At 42.1% G+C, this 18,370-nt stretch overlaps 2 protein-coding genes across 3 annotated transcripts in view; both read right to left on the bottom strand.

The window, feature by feature from the left end:
- The window catches only part of LOC114891616 (protocadherin gamma-A2-like), a 33,758-nt gene extending 31,645 nt beyond the window's left edge, over positions 1 to 2,113 (bottom strand). For both annotated transcript variants that reach the window (XM_029215820.1, XM_029215819.1), the window contains exon 1: positions 1 to 2,113. In XM_029215820.1, coding sequence (XP_029071653.1) covers positions 1 to 1,841 — 1,841 coding nt within the window. In that variant the 5' untranslated portion in view covers positions 1,842 to 2,113.
- The window catches only part of LOC114891615 (protocadherin gamma-C4), a 123,567-nt gene extending 114,068 nt beyond the window's left edge, over positions 1 to 9,499 (bottom strand). The window contains exon 1 of the mRNA XM_029215818.1: positions 7,079 to 9,499. Coding sequence (XP_029071651.1) covers positions 7,079 to 9,499 — 2,421 coding nt within the window. The remainder of the gene's footprint in view (positions 1 to 7,078) is intronic.
- Positions 9,500 to 18,370: the final 8,871 nt, after the last annotated feature.

Raw genomic sequence — 18,370 nt, 5'->3', positions numbered from 1 at the left:
GGCTCGCTGGCCTTGAGCAGGCGGTAGGACAGCCAGGCGTTCTGGCCTGAGTCTCTGTCCACAGCCACCACCTTGGTCACCAGGTAGCCAGGCTCTGCAGAGCGGGGTGCCAGCTCTACACCCGTGGAACCGTCGGTAGGGAGGGCGGGGTACAGAATTTCCGGCACGTTGTCGTTCTGGTCCAGCACGAATATGCTCAGTGACACGTTGCTTCTGAGCGGTGGGTTCCCACTGTCATGCGCTGTCACCCACAGCTGCAGTTCATGGAATTGCTCATAGTCAAAGGAACGCAGCGCGTAGAGGATGCCAGTGTCAGAGTTGATGGAGATGTAGGAAGACAGAGGTGCCCCCTGAACGATGTCCTCAGCCAAGTTATAGGTTACATGGGCGTTGTCATCACTGTCAGGGTCATGCGCCATCATGGAAAAGATGGAGGCACCTCTGGGGTTGTTTTCTGGAATGTAGGCAGAGTAGGATGTGTGGGGAAAGGTGGGAGGGTTGTCGTTGATGTCTGTCACCTGCAGCAAAATGTGAGCATCTGTGGACAGAGGTGGGTTCCCTCCATCTTTAGCGATCACAGTGATGTTGTATAAAGAAAACTGTTCCCTGTCAAGGACTCTGGTTGTAACCAGTCGGTGGTAATTGTCCACTGACCTTTCTAATTTGAAAGGAAGGTTCTCCGGGAGTGAACATGTGATAAATGCATTCTGCCCAGAGTCTCTGTCATGTACATTGAAAAGTGCAATTATGGTTCCTGGAGGAGAGTCTTCAGGAACTGAGCTGGTAGCAGACGTCATGTAAAATTCTGGGGGATTGTCATTTACGTCGAGAACAGCGACAATGACCTTCGTTCTGGTCAGAAGGCCTGGACCATCCTGAGCTTCAATATCAATTTCATGGAATTTGGCATCCTCATAATCTAGGCTTTTTGTGATCGTTATTTCTCCAGATGATGACTTAAGCTCAAATACCTCTGAGGTTTCTTCAGGATTTTTCTCCAGAAAATATGCCACTTGAGCGTTGTATCCCTCATCTGCATCAGTGGCTGTCACTGTGAGTATCCGGGTGCCTACGGGCGTATTCTCTGGAACATTTACATGGTACTCGGGCTGTGTAAAAACAGGCGCGTTGTCGTTCGCATCCAGGACCATCACGCGGATGCGGGAGGTGCCAGATCTGACAGGGTCGCCCCCGTCCAAAGCCACAAGAACGAGATGGTGAACAGCCTCTTCCTCACGGTCAAGGGCGCGTTCCAGCACCAGCTCCGGATACTTATTCCCATCTTTTCCGCTTCGCATGTCCAGGGAGAAGTGGTCATTTGAATTAAGTTCGTACCTTTGGAGGGTGTTCTCTCCGACGTCTGCATCATGCGAGCTCTTCAGAGGGATCCGGAATCCTGGCGTAGTCATTTCACTGATTTTTAGCTCCAGTTCCTCTACTACAAAGCGAGGGGCATTATCGTTAATATCTGTTATTTCCACCTCTACTGAGTAAATACTCAATTTATCTTCCCGGAGTATGTTGAAACTCAGCAGACACCGCGCGCTCTGAGCGCAGAGCTCCTCCCGGTCTATCCTGCCCGCAGTGACCAAGCTGCCGCTTCGCGGGTTCAGAGCAAAGAGCTGCGTCCTACCTCTGGAGACGATGCGGACTCCGCGCTCCGCCAACTCCTGAGGCTCCAGCCCCAAGTCCTTAGCGATGTTGCCCACGAATGAGCCCTTTTCGATCTCTTCTGGCACAGAATAGTGCATCTGCCCAGCTCCAGCCTCCCACAGGGTCGCCAAAAGAAGGCACAGCAGGACAAGCCTTCCGCGGTTTGGCAACTTTAGCAGAGCCGCCATTTCTTGAGCTGCAGTCTTTTCTCCCAGGCAACTTCCAGCATGCAGGCCGGGATTCCAATCTTTATTCCTCAGGGTCTGAGGTGACAAGCATTCACGGGACCCAGGCAACTGTGGAGAGAAGTAGTGGGCTGCTGGACTTAATTTTTTTGCCGTCCCGAAGCTTGCGGGCCAAACGCCCAGCCCTTTGTGTTATGCGAGCCGTAATGTTGGAGTGGATGTCTCACAGGCTTCCTTCTTAGGTGGTCAACAGCGACGCCCAGAGGCCTAAGTAATTTCTGCACTCTTTCAGGTAAACCCAAGTTATTATTTGTTGCCCCTGTGACTTTCAAGTTGTTTTGAAGAATCTTACAGTTCTAAGATACCTTAGAAGTAGCTCTTTCAAGTCAGGAGGCTTTTTTTCAGAATGAATAAGAATGGTGTGAATGAATGTGACCTTGATAGTAGTTGCAAGGAAAGTATCATTGAACGCTGGAGGCATTAATCAAGGCAGCCTCTGCCCTTATGCCAAACATCTTCAACCTCTTATTTTATATTCAGAGACAATAAGATTAATCTAAAAATATTAGCTACATTATATTCTAATGTTATATATTTTAAATTTCTGTGCGTAATGGCTTAGTATTGAACTTCAAAACCTGTATTTTTCCCCCCAAAATCTGTATTTAAATTATTGAATTTTCGGACATTTAATTGGGTGACTACCCAATTAAGGCCTGACACTTTGCCTGATTGATGCTGGAGATAGAAATGGTGCACCTGATGAACACAGTCCCTGTTCTCAGGAAGCCTACAGGATAAGGGAGGACATAGTAAAGTACACAGAGTATTTTAATAGAGTATGGTAACTGCTATGATGGTTGGAAACCCTGGGCAACGGGAGAATACATAGGAAGGGTATCCAGCCTAGATTTGGGGGTCAGGAAAGACTTTTCCAGGACAAGATTGAAGCTGGATCCTAAAAGGTATGACTGGATCAAGAAAGAGGCTGGAGTAGTGTTCTAGAACCTTAGTACAAATTCTTGGAGGCGAGAGGCAGCACGAACATTAAGGAAACTGAAGGTGGTTTGTTCCTTGTTCTTTTCAAGATTGTTAGGGCTGGACTTCCCTGGTGGCGCAGTGGTTGAGAGTCCGCTGGCCGATGCAGGGGACGCGGGTTCGTGTTCCGGTCCGGGAGGATCCCACATGCCGCGAAGCAGCTGGGCCCGTGAGCCATGGCCGCTGAGCCTGCGCGTCCAGAGCCTGTGCTCCGCAACGGGAGAGGCCACAGCAGTGAGAGGCCCGCGTACCGCAAAAAAAAAAAAAAAAAAAAAAAGATTGTTAGGGCTACTTGAGGTCCCCTGACACTCCATATGAATTTTAGGATGGATTTTTTTCTATTTATACAAAAAAAGGCATTGGGATTTTGATAGGGATTGCACTGAATCTGTAGATTGCTTTGGGTAGCTCTATAAGTTTTTGATAGATACTCTTTATCAGGTTAAGGACGTTTCGTTCAATTTCCAGTTTGCTAAAAGATTTTAATCATGTGTTGAATGTTCTCAAGACCTTTATTATGCCTCTGTTGAAATGAACATATGGCTTTTTATCTTCAATCCCCTAATATGAAGTTTTATATTATTAGATTTTCTTATATTGAAATATTCTTGCATCCCTAAGTAATAAACCCCATTTAGTCGTAAGCTATAAATATTACATATATAGTAGATAGGATTTTGAATCAACATTCTTGAGCGAGATTGCACACTTCTGGTCTCATTTCAGTCTTTTTGCCTTTTGGCTTCTTCCCCATTGAACTTTTTTCATTTTTAACCCATTCCTCTGAGAACCCTGATGAAATATTTATTGGAAACAATTGATATTATTAACTCACCATGTTTTCTAGTAGAGCCTCTAGTTTGTTTTTTAAAACTTTTTCTGCAACATTGTTTTGATACTTTTGAGTCTCATTAAATAACTGCTCGACATCCCTTATTGTAGTTCTCTAAAGATTTCTGTTTCTTTGTCTTTGACAACATCTGGTTTTACTCTGGATATTATTTCCCACTCATGTTTCTTGCTTCGTATTAAGCTGTCTTATTTTTTCCTAGTCTTACTTGCTTTTCCTTCCCTTTCTCTTTTCCAGGTCTTTGTCTATAATCAGAATTTGGGGTTTTCTTTTAAGATCTCTAAAACGAATTTTAGTCATGCCATCTGACTAGCCAATATTAGTCCCAGCACTGGACTTGACAGTAGTTTCATTTTCTCCCCACTGGTGTCGGCTTCTATTGCTTCATCATCATAATTCTTCTTTGTTTGCATTTCAATAATTTATACTTTTTGTTACTTTTCCTATTATTTTATTTAAATTTATGCTAATATTATATCTTTCTTGCTCTGTTTCTTGAGTGGCAAGCTAAACTCACTTGTTTTAAATCATTTGCTTTTTGAAATTCTTATAGTTGTCTACAGATTTACCCCTAAATATTCTTTTCTCTGTATTCCACAATTTTTAATAAGTAATATTTTAATTCTTGTAGTTTTTATTTCATTGTGATTTTTTAAATCCAAGAGTAATTCAGGGTTGTAGATTTAAATATCCAAACCTTTCTGTTTCCTTTTACTATTTTAGAATGTTTGCTTTGTGACTTTTCCAGCTTTACTGAGGTATAACTGACAAATAAAATTGTAAGATATTTAAAGTGTACAACATGATGATTTGATATATGTATACATTGTGAAAGGATTCCTCTACTGAGCTAATTAACACATCCACCGCCTCACGTATTTACCTTTTTGTGTGTGTGTGAGAGCATCAGGTTCTACTCTTAGCAACTTTCTATTATACAATACAGTGTTGTCAATTGTAGTCTCACGCTATACATTAGGTCCTAAGGCCTTATTCCTCTTACAGCTGAAGGTTTGTACCCTTTTACTAATCCCTCCCTATTTTCCTCACCAGCCACTTTGTGATTTAACTACATAAGGCATGTATACTATTTGTACTTTGAAATTTGCTCTACCATTTTTGTGATGACTATGTAGTAAATTGTTGTAGATTTTCCATATGCTCATGTAAAAATTGGCTATTCTATATTTGTTGTGTATACAAATACCCAACAAATCTGTCAGATCAAGCTTATAGATTCTGTTATTCAGATATGCTGTGTGCTTAGTAATATTCTGCCTGTGTGATGTATTATTTCTTATGGAACTGTGTTAAAATCTCTTTCAAATTTCAGATTTGAAAATCTGTATTATTTCCAAAGCTATACTGTTATTCAAATATGCTGTGTGCTTAGTAATTTTCTGCCTGTGTGATGTATTATTTCTTATGGAACTGTGTTAAAATCTCTTTTAAATTTCAGATTTGAAAATAATACAGATTATTTTCAAAGCTATATTGTTTGGTAATAGGAGCTCATGATTTTTATATCCTTTTGGTTGTCTGTTCTTTTTATAAGTATGATCAGTTCATTAAAAAAAATCACCACTAATGTTGTTGCCTTAAACACTACTTTGGTGTTATATTAAATTGACATGACTGCTTTCTTGTGTGTAGGGTGTGTGTGCATATCTATCGACATCTTTATCTTCAGTATTTCAGTATAATTTTATTTTAAGCACGTATCTTGTCAGCAGAATAGATGGATTTAAAAAGTCAACCAACTTGGCAATCTTGGTGTTTCAATAGGTTAAAAGGTCATTTATATATACACAGAAGCAAAGTTTTAAATTATAAGAGTTGAGAAAATTTTAAATTGTAACAACTTATGGTATTGAGAGTATACTCTTGGTACCAAACAGAAAATAAAAATAAAAATCCACACTTAGACATACAGCAAGAATGAGAGAATTTTTTTTTAAAGCCATCAGAGAAAATAAAGATTACCTAAAAAATAATAATTTGTTGGCAGGAAATTCTCACTAGCAAAAGAAAGTTCCAGAATTCTCCAGGTCCCAGACCATAACTAGGTATTTTAATGGCACTTTAATGGTATGCGGCAGTGGTATTCTGAATATCACAGCTCAGGTTTGAGAGACTTAGTGTTCATTTTCTGAAGCCAGCATCTGTGTCCACCTTACTCCCTTGGTCTTTAGCTTGCAACAAGTTACGACCATGGGAACTGGTAGGTAAGTTTTTATGTGATTTTCCCCCTTTTTAACTAGTTAAGGGGTCTAACCGCTTATTTTGGATGCAAGCAGTAAGCCTGGCTCAGGTCCCTTGTTTAGCCCGAAGCCCTTTTGTCCCTATTACACTGCTTGAACAATCTCATCTAAGTACAAGACTAGAATTCCCACTTTAGTTTTAGCCTGGCTCACCACTTTCTGTCCCATCTTCGGTCCATTTAGCTATCTATCTTTTATTAGTGCCTGACTATGCTTCTGCTTTCTTTTTTTTATTTTATACATGTATCTTTAATTTATTGGAGCAGAGTAAGTATATCAAAGCATAGATTTACTCCCCTACGATACATTTCTTGTGAAGAGCTTACACACATTAAAATGGAATATATACTTGATTTCTGTTAGTTGTTTACATTACAGGCATAATATACAAATCACGAGGTTTCAAACTATTTCTCAAGTTGCACAGAAAATTTTCTGTCATTCATCTTATTACTTAATTTCATGTTACTTAAACAGCTGATGCATTCTTGAGCGTGCATAAAACATGTCAAAATAAATGACTAAACAAAAGGCTAAGAAAGTTTAAATTTGCAGCTTACCTAGATTTCCATAATTTTATATTAACACAACTTAAAAATACTACTTTAGACAATCTTTACCTTTTCAAATGTCCCCAAATAAAACAGCGCCCCGACAGATGACATCTACATTAAATTTAAGGATAAATTAGGAGATATTTATAACTTAAGGATATTTGAAAACAGCATTAGTCACATTAATATTGGTGGACCTTTTCTAGTAACACCCAATCCTTGCTAGATAAGAGAATGGTAAATCCAGACAAATAAAATTATTTGGCCAGAAGCAAGCAAGAAAACTTTAGAAGCCAAATTTCCTTGTTTCTAATGCAGTGCTCTTTCCACAACTCTTTTCATTAGAACTCTTTGTTCTAATGAAAGAACAATGATAAATATACTCGGATATAAACATTTAATGATTTCCCAGGATTTGTAAATAGAAAGCTACAATGATATATGGGAAATAGAGAACTGTTAGTAGTAAAGAATGGAAGCAAGTAAGTAAACTCAGGAATTATTTTTACCTAGATAAATTTACTACACAAAGTTTACCTGAGAAAATGTTTGCTTTCTGTCTTCAAGTAAAGACTGGGGTGCTGATAGAAAATCCTTTTTCTCACAGCTCTCCTGGCTGATGAGCGTGTCAGCGTAGTTGGGCTGCGGGAAGGTCACTTGACTCACCTGCGAATCCGCGGTGAGCGAGACCTCGTGGGAATAGGTCTGCAGGAAAGCCCGCACCCCGTCTACGCCCACAAAGTGAGAGACGGGCACGCCCGTCAATCCTCCTCCTGAAGCCTGGAGCACACGCGTCCTATGCCAGCGCCACAGTCTGAGCGCCAGCAGCACAATGACAAAGGCGAGGAAGACGCAGGACACCGCGGCCACCGCCACCACCAGGTACAGCGTGAGGCTGGAGTTGTCCAGGTTGGTGAAGGGTTCCATGCTGCCCAAGTCGGCCAGCACATCTGGGATGCTGTCAGCCATCGCCACTGTGAACGTGACAGTGGCCGAGAGAGGGGGCTGGCCGTGGTCCTGGACCGCCACCACCAGGCTCTGCTTGAGCGCGTCTCTGTCCAGCAGGGCCCGCGCTGTGCGCACCTCGCCCGTGTGCAGCCCCACCGCGAAGAGCCCTGGATCGCTGGCCTTGAGCAGGCGGTAGGACAGCCAGGCGTTCTGGCCCGAGTCTCTGTCCACAGCCACCACCTTGGTCACCAGGTAGCCAGGCTCTGCGGAGCGGGGTGCTAGCTCCACACCGGTGGAACCGTCAGTGGGGAGGGCGGGGTACAGAATCTCAGGTGTGTTGTCGTTCTGGTCCAGCACGAATATGTCCAGTGACACGTTGCTGCTGAGCGGCGGGTCCCCGCTGTCACTTGCAGTCACTCTCAATTGCAGGTCACGGAACTGCTCATAGTCGAAGGATCGCAACGCATACAGGACTCCAGTGTCTGAGTTGATGGAGACAAAGGAGGATAGAGGTACCCCCTGGATGGTGTCCTCCACCAGGGAATAAGTGACTCGTGCATTCTCATTGCTGTCAGCATCGTGGGCAGTCACGGAGAAAATGGAGGCACCTCTGGGGTTGTTTTCTGGAATGTAGGTGGAGTAGGAGTCCTGGAGGAAGACAGGGGAGTTGTCATTGATATCTGTCACTTGCAGTGAAATGTGTGTTTCGGTAGATAGAGTCGGAGTTCCCTGATCTGCTGCTGTTACTGTGATGTTGTACTGGGAGGTAAGTTCTCTGTCCGTTGTTCTTTCTGTCACTAAACGGTAATAATTATCATCTAACTTTTCTAATTTAAAGGGTAGATTTCCAGAAATGGAACACGTAGTGTGACCATTGTCTCCGGAGTCCTGGTCGTGCACACTGATAAGAGCAATTATGGCCCCAGGAGGAAAGTTTTCTGGGACTGCAGTGGTGACAGAGGTGATGGTCACCTCTGGGGCATTATCATTTATGTCCAGAACTTTGACCAGCACCTTAGCTCTGGCCATGAGGCTTGAACCATCCTGAGCTTGAATTTCCATTGGATAAATTGTGTATTCTTCGAAATCCAGAGGTTCTTTATTTGATATTTCTCCTGTGTAAGAATCCAAGTGAAATACTTGTGCCACTTTGTGGTCTATATTATGAAACAAATATGTTACTTCCCCATTGGCTCCCTCATCTGGGTCCGTGGCTTTTACCGTGAGCAGCCGAGTGCCCAGCGGCACGTTCTCAGGAACACTCGTGTGGTACTGTGCTTGAGTAAACGCTGGAGGGTTGTCATTTGCATCCACCACCTGAACTCGAATTCGGAGGCTTCCTGAACGGACTGGGCTGCCCCCATCAAAAGCGGTGAGGAGGAGGCCGTGGACAGCGTCTTCTTCCCTATCTAGGGGACTCTGCAGGACCAACTCTGGCTGTTGGGACCCATCAGGTCCCTGTTGCACATCCAGGGAGAAATGAGGGTTGGAGCTGAGCTGGTACATCTGGAGCGAATTCATACCCACATCAAGGTCTTGCCCAGAAGGTAGAGGGATCCTGGTACCTGGAGTGGTTATTTCATTCATTTTAAATTCTACTTCCTCTAACTGGAATTGGGGAGTGTTGTCATTAATATCAATTATTTCCACTTCAACAGGGAAAAGCTTCATTTTGTCCTCTACCAAGACGTTAAAACTCACCAGACACTGCAGGCTCTGAGCGCAGATCTCCTCCCGATCTATCCTGCCTGCGGTGACCAAGCTGCCGCTTCGCGGGTTCAGAGCAAAAAGCTGAGTCCTACCTCTAGAGACGATGCGGACTCCCCGCTCCGCCAGCTCCTGGGGTTGTAGTCCCAGGTCTTTGGCAATGTTGCCTACAGAGAAACCTTTGTCTGTCTCTTCTGGCACTGAGTAGCGGATCTTCCCAGCCTGGGCTTCCAACAACATCCACAGAAAAAGGAACAGCAAGACCAGCCTGCGGCAGCCGAGCACCTTCACTCGAATCGTCATTGCTCTCTTGCTTCGTAGTTTTCTCCCAGTCTGGCACCAACAGTATTGTTTCTCTGCTCTTCTGAGTCTAAATTAACCGAATTTTCAGGAGAATTCAGAGCATAAAGGGGTCCTGAAGTAGGATCTGGGCAGCCTCAGGGAGTCTGTTTTCAATCTGGCAGTGATGGAGGTTCTAAGAAGTTTTTTTTTCCCCTCGGTGTGTTTGTGTGTGGGTGTGTGTGCGCGCGCGCGCGCTGCCTTTATCTCCCAGACTGGTGAGCAGCGGCACCCAGAGTCCTAACCAGTTACTGCACTCCTAGATAATACTTGAACTTTCTCTTCTCATTAACCTGATCAACCTTTCCTCAAGTCTTAGTTTATTGTCAAGGAAATAGTTAAGCATTATACATTATAACTATGAAAAGGAGAACTTGCTGTGTTCATTTAATTAGTTACATCTACATATTGCTTAATTGTAACATACAGTAGAATCCAAGCCATCCTGGATATTCCAGTAGTATTCCCAAGCTATCAGCTTTCCATTTGCTAGTCAGGAAGTATCACAAAGGAGACAAATCATTCCTCCACTTCTTCTGTAGTACATTTTGATCACTTGATAATTTCACAGGCCATATAGAAGAGCAAAGGGCTTTGACTGGAGGATGAAAAAATCTAAAAGGAAAAATAAACTTTTAGAGTGTAAGCAAGACTTTAAAAAATTGGACTATCCCATTTCCTATCCATTGCGCTCTGAATATTTAGCAGAAACCTTGGAATTTTGAAGGACATATTTTACTCCATCCTTATTTTTCCTCTTTTACTGAAGCATCTATGTATTATGTGGATTTAAAAAGACCTTTAATATGGTTTTTTTTTGTTGTTTTTTTTTTTCAGTACGCGGGCCTCTCGCTGTTGTGGCCTCTCCCGTTGTGGAGCACAGGCTCCGGATGCGCAGGCTCAGCGGCAACGGCTCATGGGCCCAGGCGCTCCGCGGCATGTGGGATCTTCCTGGACTGGGGCACGAACCCGTGTCCCCTGTATCGGCAGGTGGACTCTCAACCACTCCGCCACCAGGGAAGCCCTAATATGGGCTTTTAAAAGACCTTCAACTCAGCTGAAAGTAATATATTTTGATATATTAAAATAACACTGGGCTTGGACTTCCCTGGCCGTCCAGTGGTTAAGACTCCATGCTCCCACTGCAGGGGGCAGGGGTTTGATCCCTGGTCGGGGAACTAAGATCCCGCGTGCCACGCCACGTGGCCAAAACGAACGAACAAACAATCAACAAAAAAACCACTGGGCTCTTGGAATTTCATTGGAAAAATGTCGCATGAATATCTAATTTAGACTAAATTTAAGAGACACAAGAGGTAGTGATATTTTTCAAAATTGAAAATAAAAAGGCCACATCTTTATTTTTAGATAGTCTATATTAGGATAATATGTATTCTCCTACATCCACACTTAATGTTTTCTCCAAAAGAAGTTGGTTTTCTAAAACAGCAAGATTTTAAAACTATATTGCCTTCCTTCTTTTACTCATTGCAAATTAGTAAAAGGTTACTAACTAAAGTGTCTTGGGCTTAGTGTGATTTATTTATCCTTACACAGAAGTTAGGGAAGAATGATCTCTGCATTCCAGAGGCTGACAATTTTAGGAACAAATTGGGCCAGATATTGGCAGCCAACCCATGGACAGCATGACTGAGAAGGCTCTGGAAAATGATGAAGGGAAACAATCAAAGGTCAGAATAGTTCTTGGAGAGAGACTCTATGTTCTTACACAACCAAATCTACAGTTTCCCAGCTTCTCAAAGACAAATATGATGTAGCCCAAGAGCAGAAACTTAAAGATGCAGTGAACCTCCTTCAATATTTCGAGAAAAGAACTCTTTAGCCAGAAACATAATTTTTCAGAACGTACATTAATAGGCACAAAGTTTTGCCCAAAGGAATTTTCTGGGCTAATGAAACAAATCAAAATATACATAGAAACTAGCAAGCAAACTTGTAGAGCTCTCCCACACCCCTAAAGACAACAAAAAATAAGCAGGATTGCTTACAGCAGGGTGATATTTATGAAATAAAAGTGTTGAAACTCACACGAATACATTTGAATCCAATGTAATAGTTAAGGCTTCACTGCTGGTACTACAGAAACTATCTAGTTGAAGATGTTTCTGAGTTAACTTGAAGAAATTAAGACTTTGCAATATCTGAAGTCACATATTGACTGTAGGAATAGGGCAAATCTCTCTTGCTGAAGTGGGAGCAACTCCACGTCCAGTCTTGGACCAGGCTGAATTGCAGGGCTGGAGGAGCACTGCAGGCACCAGGCTATGGCCAGAGTCACTGCTAGGAAGAAGAACATGAAGATCAAGGCGAAAAGGCCATGACCAGGTAAAGCTGTAGCTCTGGCAGTAGGTGCTGGGTGGTCGCTGAGGTCTGTCCACAACTCCTGCAAAGACTAGCTGCAGCATGACGAATGTCGTCATTGAGCATGGTGACCAGCAAGCCCCAGAGAAGTGTCTCTGTCATCTGCAGTGCCCCAGTGGGCATCTTGCTCTTGTGCATTCTCAGGTTGAAGAGTCAGATTAGGACACCTGATAGGACAGTCAGGTGTTGCGCCCCAGTCAGCGTCCACCTTGGCGACCAGGTAGTCGAGCTGCAGCGTGTGATGCCCCATTGAAGAGGCATGTGACTTCCAGGTGCAACTCCCAGCATAGCACGTCTTCTGTGAGCTTTTGCAGTGGCAGTACACCGTTACAGGCAGGCTCAGGCTGACACAGAGCACTGGTCGCAGGCCACAGAGTCAGCTCAAAGGTAGGCTGCAGTGAACAGCACTGTGCTCTGCACTCACTGACACGTCAGACAACAGCACCCAGGTCACTGGTCAGGAAAAATAGGAGGCACTTAGGGCACCAAGTTTCAGCTGGAAGTGCTAAAGTGTGCAATGGAGGCTCTGGGTGAGCCTCCCATTCCCAATCTCCTGGACCATACAGTAGACCTGTTGGAAAATTAGAGCATTTTTGTTGATGTGGGTTATATGCAGGCTAATGCTTACACTGGAGGAGAGGGACAGCTTGTCTTTGTTACCTCATGATTCCGAATCTGCTCCCAGTTTAGAATCCTTTCTGTCAGTAGCTTACAAAGAATTACATAGTAATTCTTTGTTGTGAATTGTTTGGCTATGTGTTTAGTACTCTCTACAATATCTTTCACTTTTCTCTTCAAGAAATCTCTGAGTCCTGTTGTTTTGATTAGAGCAACCACAGTTCTTATCTCTAATAGGACTAAACAGTCAGCTGAAAATCACCTGCACTGCATCATAGTTCTCAACCTGCATTTCAACCAGGATTGTGAAAAGCGCCTTTAACTGTCTCCAGTCTTCTCTTCTAAGCTGTGATATAACAGTCACTCTTCAAAATCAAAGATGGTGCTGTCGTTATTGAATATACTGTGTATGCCCTGTGAGACCGTGTAGAAAGTGTAGAACTCTACCTTAAGGGTGTCATCTAGGTCAGCAGGGATCACCTGAAGAATGCAGACAAGGAGGTTCTCTGGCAGGCAGACTCTGCTGTATACTTTGTAGCTCAGCATGGGAGGACTGGCTTTGGCATCCAAGACCTGCATCTTGCCCTGAGACTCCTCCCCACCACTAAGTGGTGGCAGCTCTGCTACTCTGGTCCAGATTTCTCCAATAAATAACCAGAGTATTTACTGCCCTAGTGTTCTCTTTTACTTTGGGCAATGAGGGAGATGGTTAACTGAAATTAATTTGATAAACTTGTAGAGAATTACTTGCAGCATCCATATCTACTGCAGTTTAGGAGTAAACTTTGCTCCTATTAAGATGTTTTCCAGAATTTTCAAAACAAAATGGCTGTGCTCAAAGCCATATGTTATTTATATCCAGGATAAATAATTTATATAAAAAACATTTATAGGATTTCCAGTGAAGGTTTCAGATTCAAGGGGCCTAGGGACTTCCTTTGGCCTATTGGCTAGACCTATCCTGTCATTTGTTCCTTCCTGCTCTCTTTACTGGCGGTAAAGAGAGGCTTCTCAGCACTCACCCATGGTTCTTGTCACCAACATGTAGATCTTTGGCGAGATTCCCCACTTTTAAATCCTCGGCTATCGCTTCCGGAACCTCTCAGCGTAACTGCTGCGCAGTTCACTAGGCTGAACAAAGACATCAGAAAAGGAAAGAGCGCTTCCTGCACTCCCGCGTCTTCCCTGTGGGGAGACTTCTCTCTCTTCACGATGCTGCTTCGTAGGACCGAATGCACCTCGCTACAGTTGCTCCTCGGATTACCAAGGTGCGCTGGAAAGAAAAGGCAGCAGCTCTCTCAGACCTTCCTGACCCAGATACTTGGAGCAGATTGCAGGAGAGATGGCGTGCAGAGTCCGCTCCTGGTGTGTTTCTCAAAAATGTGCATACATCGCTGCGTCAGAACCGCCAGTGGGTTCCTTTGTTTCACTCTAAGCCAGGGATTGGCCAACAGCGGCACCCAGAGGTCCAGTAGGATAGCTACCACATGTTATTTCTGAAAGTCCTCACAGGAGACTGTATTTGCTTTATTTCCGGGACTTATTTTTACAATACCAGTTGGTTCAGTATAAAGGCTACAAGTCACTATTTCTTTTTGACAAAATACTAATAAAATGGTCTTTCCACAAAATTTAAATCAAACGTTTTAATTTATTAAAATTCACATCAGCTTAAAATAAAAATTCTTACACAATTTCCCTCTTGACATTTCCCTTTGAAGAACACTTGAAGCTTCTTTTTATTAAACATTTTTTTACTCAAGAAATTACCCACTGTAAAAAGAATTGTACATAAGAGAAGGAAATTCTCACTGTATATTCTACAATATAAAAGAAACTTGCAATATAAAAGGTAGAAAATACTGACAAAATTTTTCAAGTATCAGTAATCGCATTATTTAATTACAATTTTACACATAACATAAAATTTACCAACTTAACCATTTTAAGTGTACAGTTCAGTAGTATTAAATACATTCATAATGTCATGCAACCATCACAATCATCCATCTCCAGAACTCGTTTTATCTTATAAAGCTGAAACCTATACCCATTAAATGGTAACTCCTCATTCTCCCTTCTCTCCAGCCCCTGGCAAACACCATTCTACTTGCTCTCTCTATGATTTTGACTATTCTAAATACTTCATATAAGTGGAATCATATGGTATTTGTCTTTTGCGTGTGTGTGTGACTGGCTTATTTTACATAGCATAATATCCTCAAGGTTCATCCATGTTGCAGCATATATCAGATTTTCCTTCCTTTTTAAAAGAATATGGAAGTTCCTCAAAAAATTAAAAATAGAACTACCACATGATCCAGCAATTCCACTTCCGGGTATGTTTCTGAAAAAAACGAAAATACTAATTCAGAAAGATGTAATCACTTCTATGTTCACTGCAGCACCATTTACAATAGCCAAGATATGGAAGCAACCTAAGTGCCCATCAATAAATGAATGGATAAATAAGATGTGGTACATATACAAAGCCATAAAAAAGAACAAAATCTTGCCACTTGCAACAACATGGATGGACCTAGAGGGTATAATGTTAAGTGAAGTAAGTCAAACAGAAAAAGACAAATACCATATGATTTCACTTATATGTGGAATCTGAAAAAGCAAAACAAATAAACATAACAAAATAGAAACAGATTCACAGATACAAAGAACAAACAGGTGGCTGTCAGAAGGGAGAGGGGTGAGGTGATGAGTGAAATAGGCAAGGAGTATTAAGAGGTACAAACTTCCATTTACAAAATAAATGAGTCACAGGGATGAAATGTACAGCATGGGGAATACAATATAGTCAATAAAATTGTAGTAACTTTGTATGGTGACAAATTGCAACTACACTTTCAGTGGGGGTGATTATTTTGTAATGTACAGAAATATCGAATGACTGTGCTGTGCACCTGGAACTAACATAGTGTTGTAAGTCAATTATACTTCAATTTTAAAAAAGAATTTCCTTCCTTTTCAAAGCTGAATAATATTCCATTGTATGTACACATACCATATTTTGCTTATGCATTCATTGGTTGATGGACACCTGGGGTGCATCTAACTTTTAGCTATTGTGAATAATGCTGGTATGAACAAGGGTGTATAAACATCTTGTAGAGACCCTGCTTTCAATTCTTTAGGGTATACACACAGAATTGGAACTGATGGATCATATAGTAATTCAATTTTTAATTTTTTGAGGAACCACTGACTGTTTTCCACAGTGGCTGTACCATTTTATATTCCCACCAACAGTGCACAAGGCCTTCATTATTCCACATCTTTGCCAATATTTATTATTTCCTGTTTTTTTGTTTTGTTTTTTTTTTTGGCGGTACGCGGGCCTCTCACTGTTGTGGCCTCTCCTGTTGCGGAGCACAGGGTCTGGACGCGCAGACTCAGCGGCCATGCCTCACGGGCCCAGCCGCTCCGCAGAATGTGGGATCCTCCCGGACCGGGGCCCGAACCCGCGTCCCCTGCATCGGCAGGTGGACTCCTAACCACTGCCCCACCAGGGAAGCCCCTCCTGTTTTTTTAATAGCAGTCATCCTAATGGGCGTGAGGTGGTATCTCACTGTTGTTTTTATTTGCATTTCCCTAATGATTAGTAACGTTGAGAATCTTCTCATGTGCTTATCGGGCATTTGTATCTTTTTTTGAATTACATATATACTACTATAATCCTCCCAATAATCAGCTCTTTCATGGATACCACTGGTTACCTCTATAGACTGAATATTTGTGCCCCCCCCAACACCCCAAATTTCACATGTTGAAACCTAATCAATGTGATGGTATTTAGAGGCAGGGCTTTGGGGAGGTGATTAGGTCATGAGGTTGGAGTGCACGTGAATGGCATTAGTGCCCCTGTAAAATAGGCTGCAGAGAGCTCCTCCACCCTTCCACCATGTGAGATTACAGCAAAAAAGACTGCCACCTATGACCCAGGAAGCCTGCCCTCACCAGACACCAAAGCTGCCAGTACTTTTATCTCAGACTTCTCAGCTTCCAGATCTGAGAAATAAATTTCAGGTGCTTATAAGGCACTCAGTTTATGATATTTTGACACAGCAGCCCAAATAAATTATGACAGTTGCCCATGCTCTTTCCTCTCTTCTAACACTTCATTTTTAGTTTAGAGGTCTACCCTCTGTGCACCTAAGGGGCAGCTGAACCTATTCATAGCTGTAGTAGGTTCTGATAGGTCTAAACCAATATTGGTGATCTCATTCCTCTTGCCCGTGTTTAGTTAGAAATGTGGCTTAAAACAATTAATAATTAAAAAATAAGCTTAGGGCAAGGTTCCTCAACCCTGGTACTATTTTGAGTCAGATAACTTTGTTGGGGGGAGATGTTCTGTGCATTATAGGATATTTAGCAGCACTCATGAGAGGCCAGGAGATCCCACAGGTGCAACAATCAAAATGTCTCTAGACATCACCAAATGTCTCCTTCTCCCCACCATTTTGAAAATCACAGGCTTAGGGTATTCCGCTGGTGACTATTATTGAGCCAGGGATAGGTATATAGTCTAAGTTGGTCCAATCAAATTGAAAGACAGATTGTGGTTGGGAAGAGCCACTCTCTGAACTTACCATGGACAAGGAAGGAAGTTCCCCAGTTACTGCTGGCAGGTTTCTTATGACCACAGACTTTGGAAATTTACAAGGAGGTGAGGGTAAAGCTGAAAGAATAATAAAGTGTAAACAAATGTTCATTATCCAAAATTAGCAAGAGTTAAACAATTTGTGCCAGACCATAATTCGATCCTGTCTAGAGGCAGCCATACTTCTAGAACTGCACTGTCCGATAGAGTAATCACCTGCCACGTGTGGCCACTGGGCACTTGAAGTGTGGCTAGTCCAAACTGAGATGTACTGTAAGTGTAAAATAAACACTTGATTTTGAAGATTCAGTACAAAATAAGACTGTAAAATATTGTTAATATTTTATACATTGATTATATGTTGAGCAATATTTTGGTAATTAGGTTAAATAAAAATGTCATTGAAAGTAGTTTCACGTGTTTCCTTTTGGCATTTTAATGTGGCTACTAGATAATTTGACATACATATGTGACTTTCACCTGTGACTCACATTATATTTCTATTGGACAGAGCTGCTCTAGACTACCTGGTTTTTGAGATAACACATTTTCTTATTGTTTAAACCAGTGTAAATTAGGTTGGTCTTTTTTTCTATCGAAAGCATCCTATTTGATACAAGAGACTGCTACAATTTAGTTAACTTGCTTTTTACTGATTATATACTGCTGGAACAGTATATAAGTGTATTTTGGGGGGGTATTTGCTATTTCCTCACTCCTATAATTTTCAACCTCCAAAATATAAACAAGCCTTCTTCCATTGCTCACATTTTTTTTAACCTCCACAGTATAAGGAACTTGAAAGTTTATTAAAGGGAATTTTCAATCATACAGCATTAGCCCGATTGTGATACTCCTTTTTCATAGGTAGGAAGCCCTGTGAGGCTTATTACCACACTGGGGAATTTATTGCTCCCCCCCAAATCTTTGGTTCACCAGTATCACAGATATTTTATGGAACAACCACAGGAGTGTAATTCTTTTATCAACTCAGAGTGTTTCTATATGTCAAGTGGATTTGATTTAAAAAAAAAACATTTGACAAAATTCAACACCCATTTATGATAAAAAACCCTCCAGAAAGTAGGTATAGAGGGAACTTACCTCAACATAATAAAGGTTATATATGACAAACCCACAGCCAAAATCGTTCTCAATGGTGAAAAACTGAAACCATTTCCACTAAGATCAGGAACAAGACAAGGTTATCCATGCTCACC

The sequence above is a fragment of the Monodon monoceros genome, unplaced genomic scaffold (genome assembly GCF_005190385.1).
Source record: "Monodon monoceros isolate NGI ecotype Baffin Bay Population unplaced genomic scaffold, NGI_Narwhal_1 Super_Scaffold_12, whole genome shotgun sequence".
In the NCBI taxonomy this organism is placed as follows: Eukaryota; Metazoa; Chordata; class Mammalia; order Artiodactyla; family Monodontidae; genus Monodon; species Monodon monoceros.
This window is presented reverse-complemented; position numbering and strand designations above follow the sequence as displayed.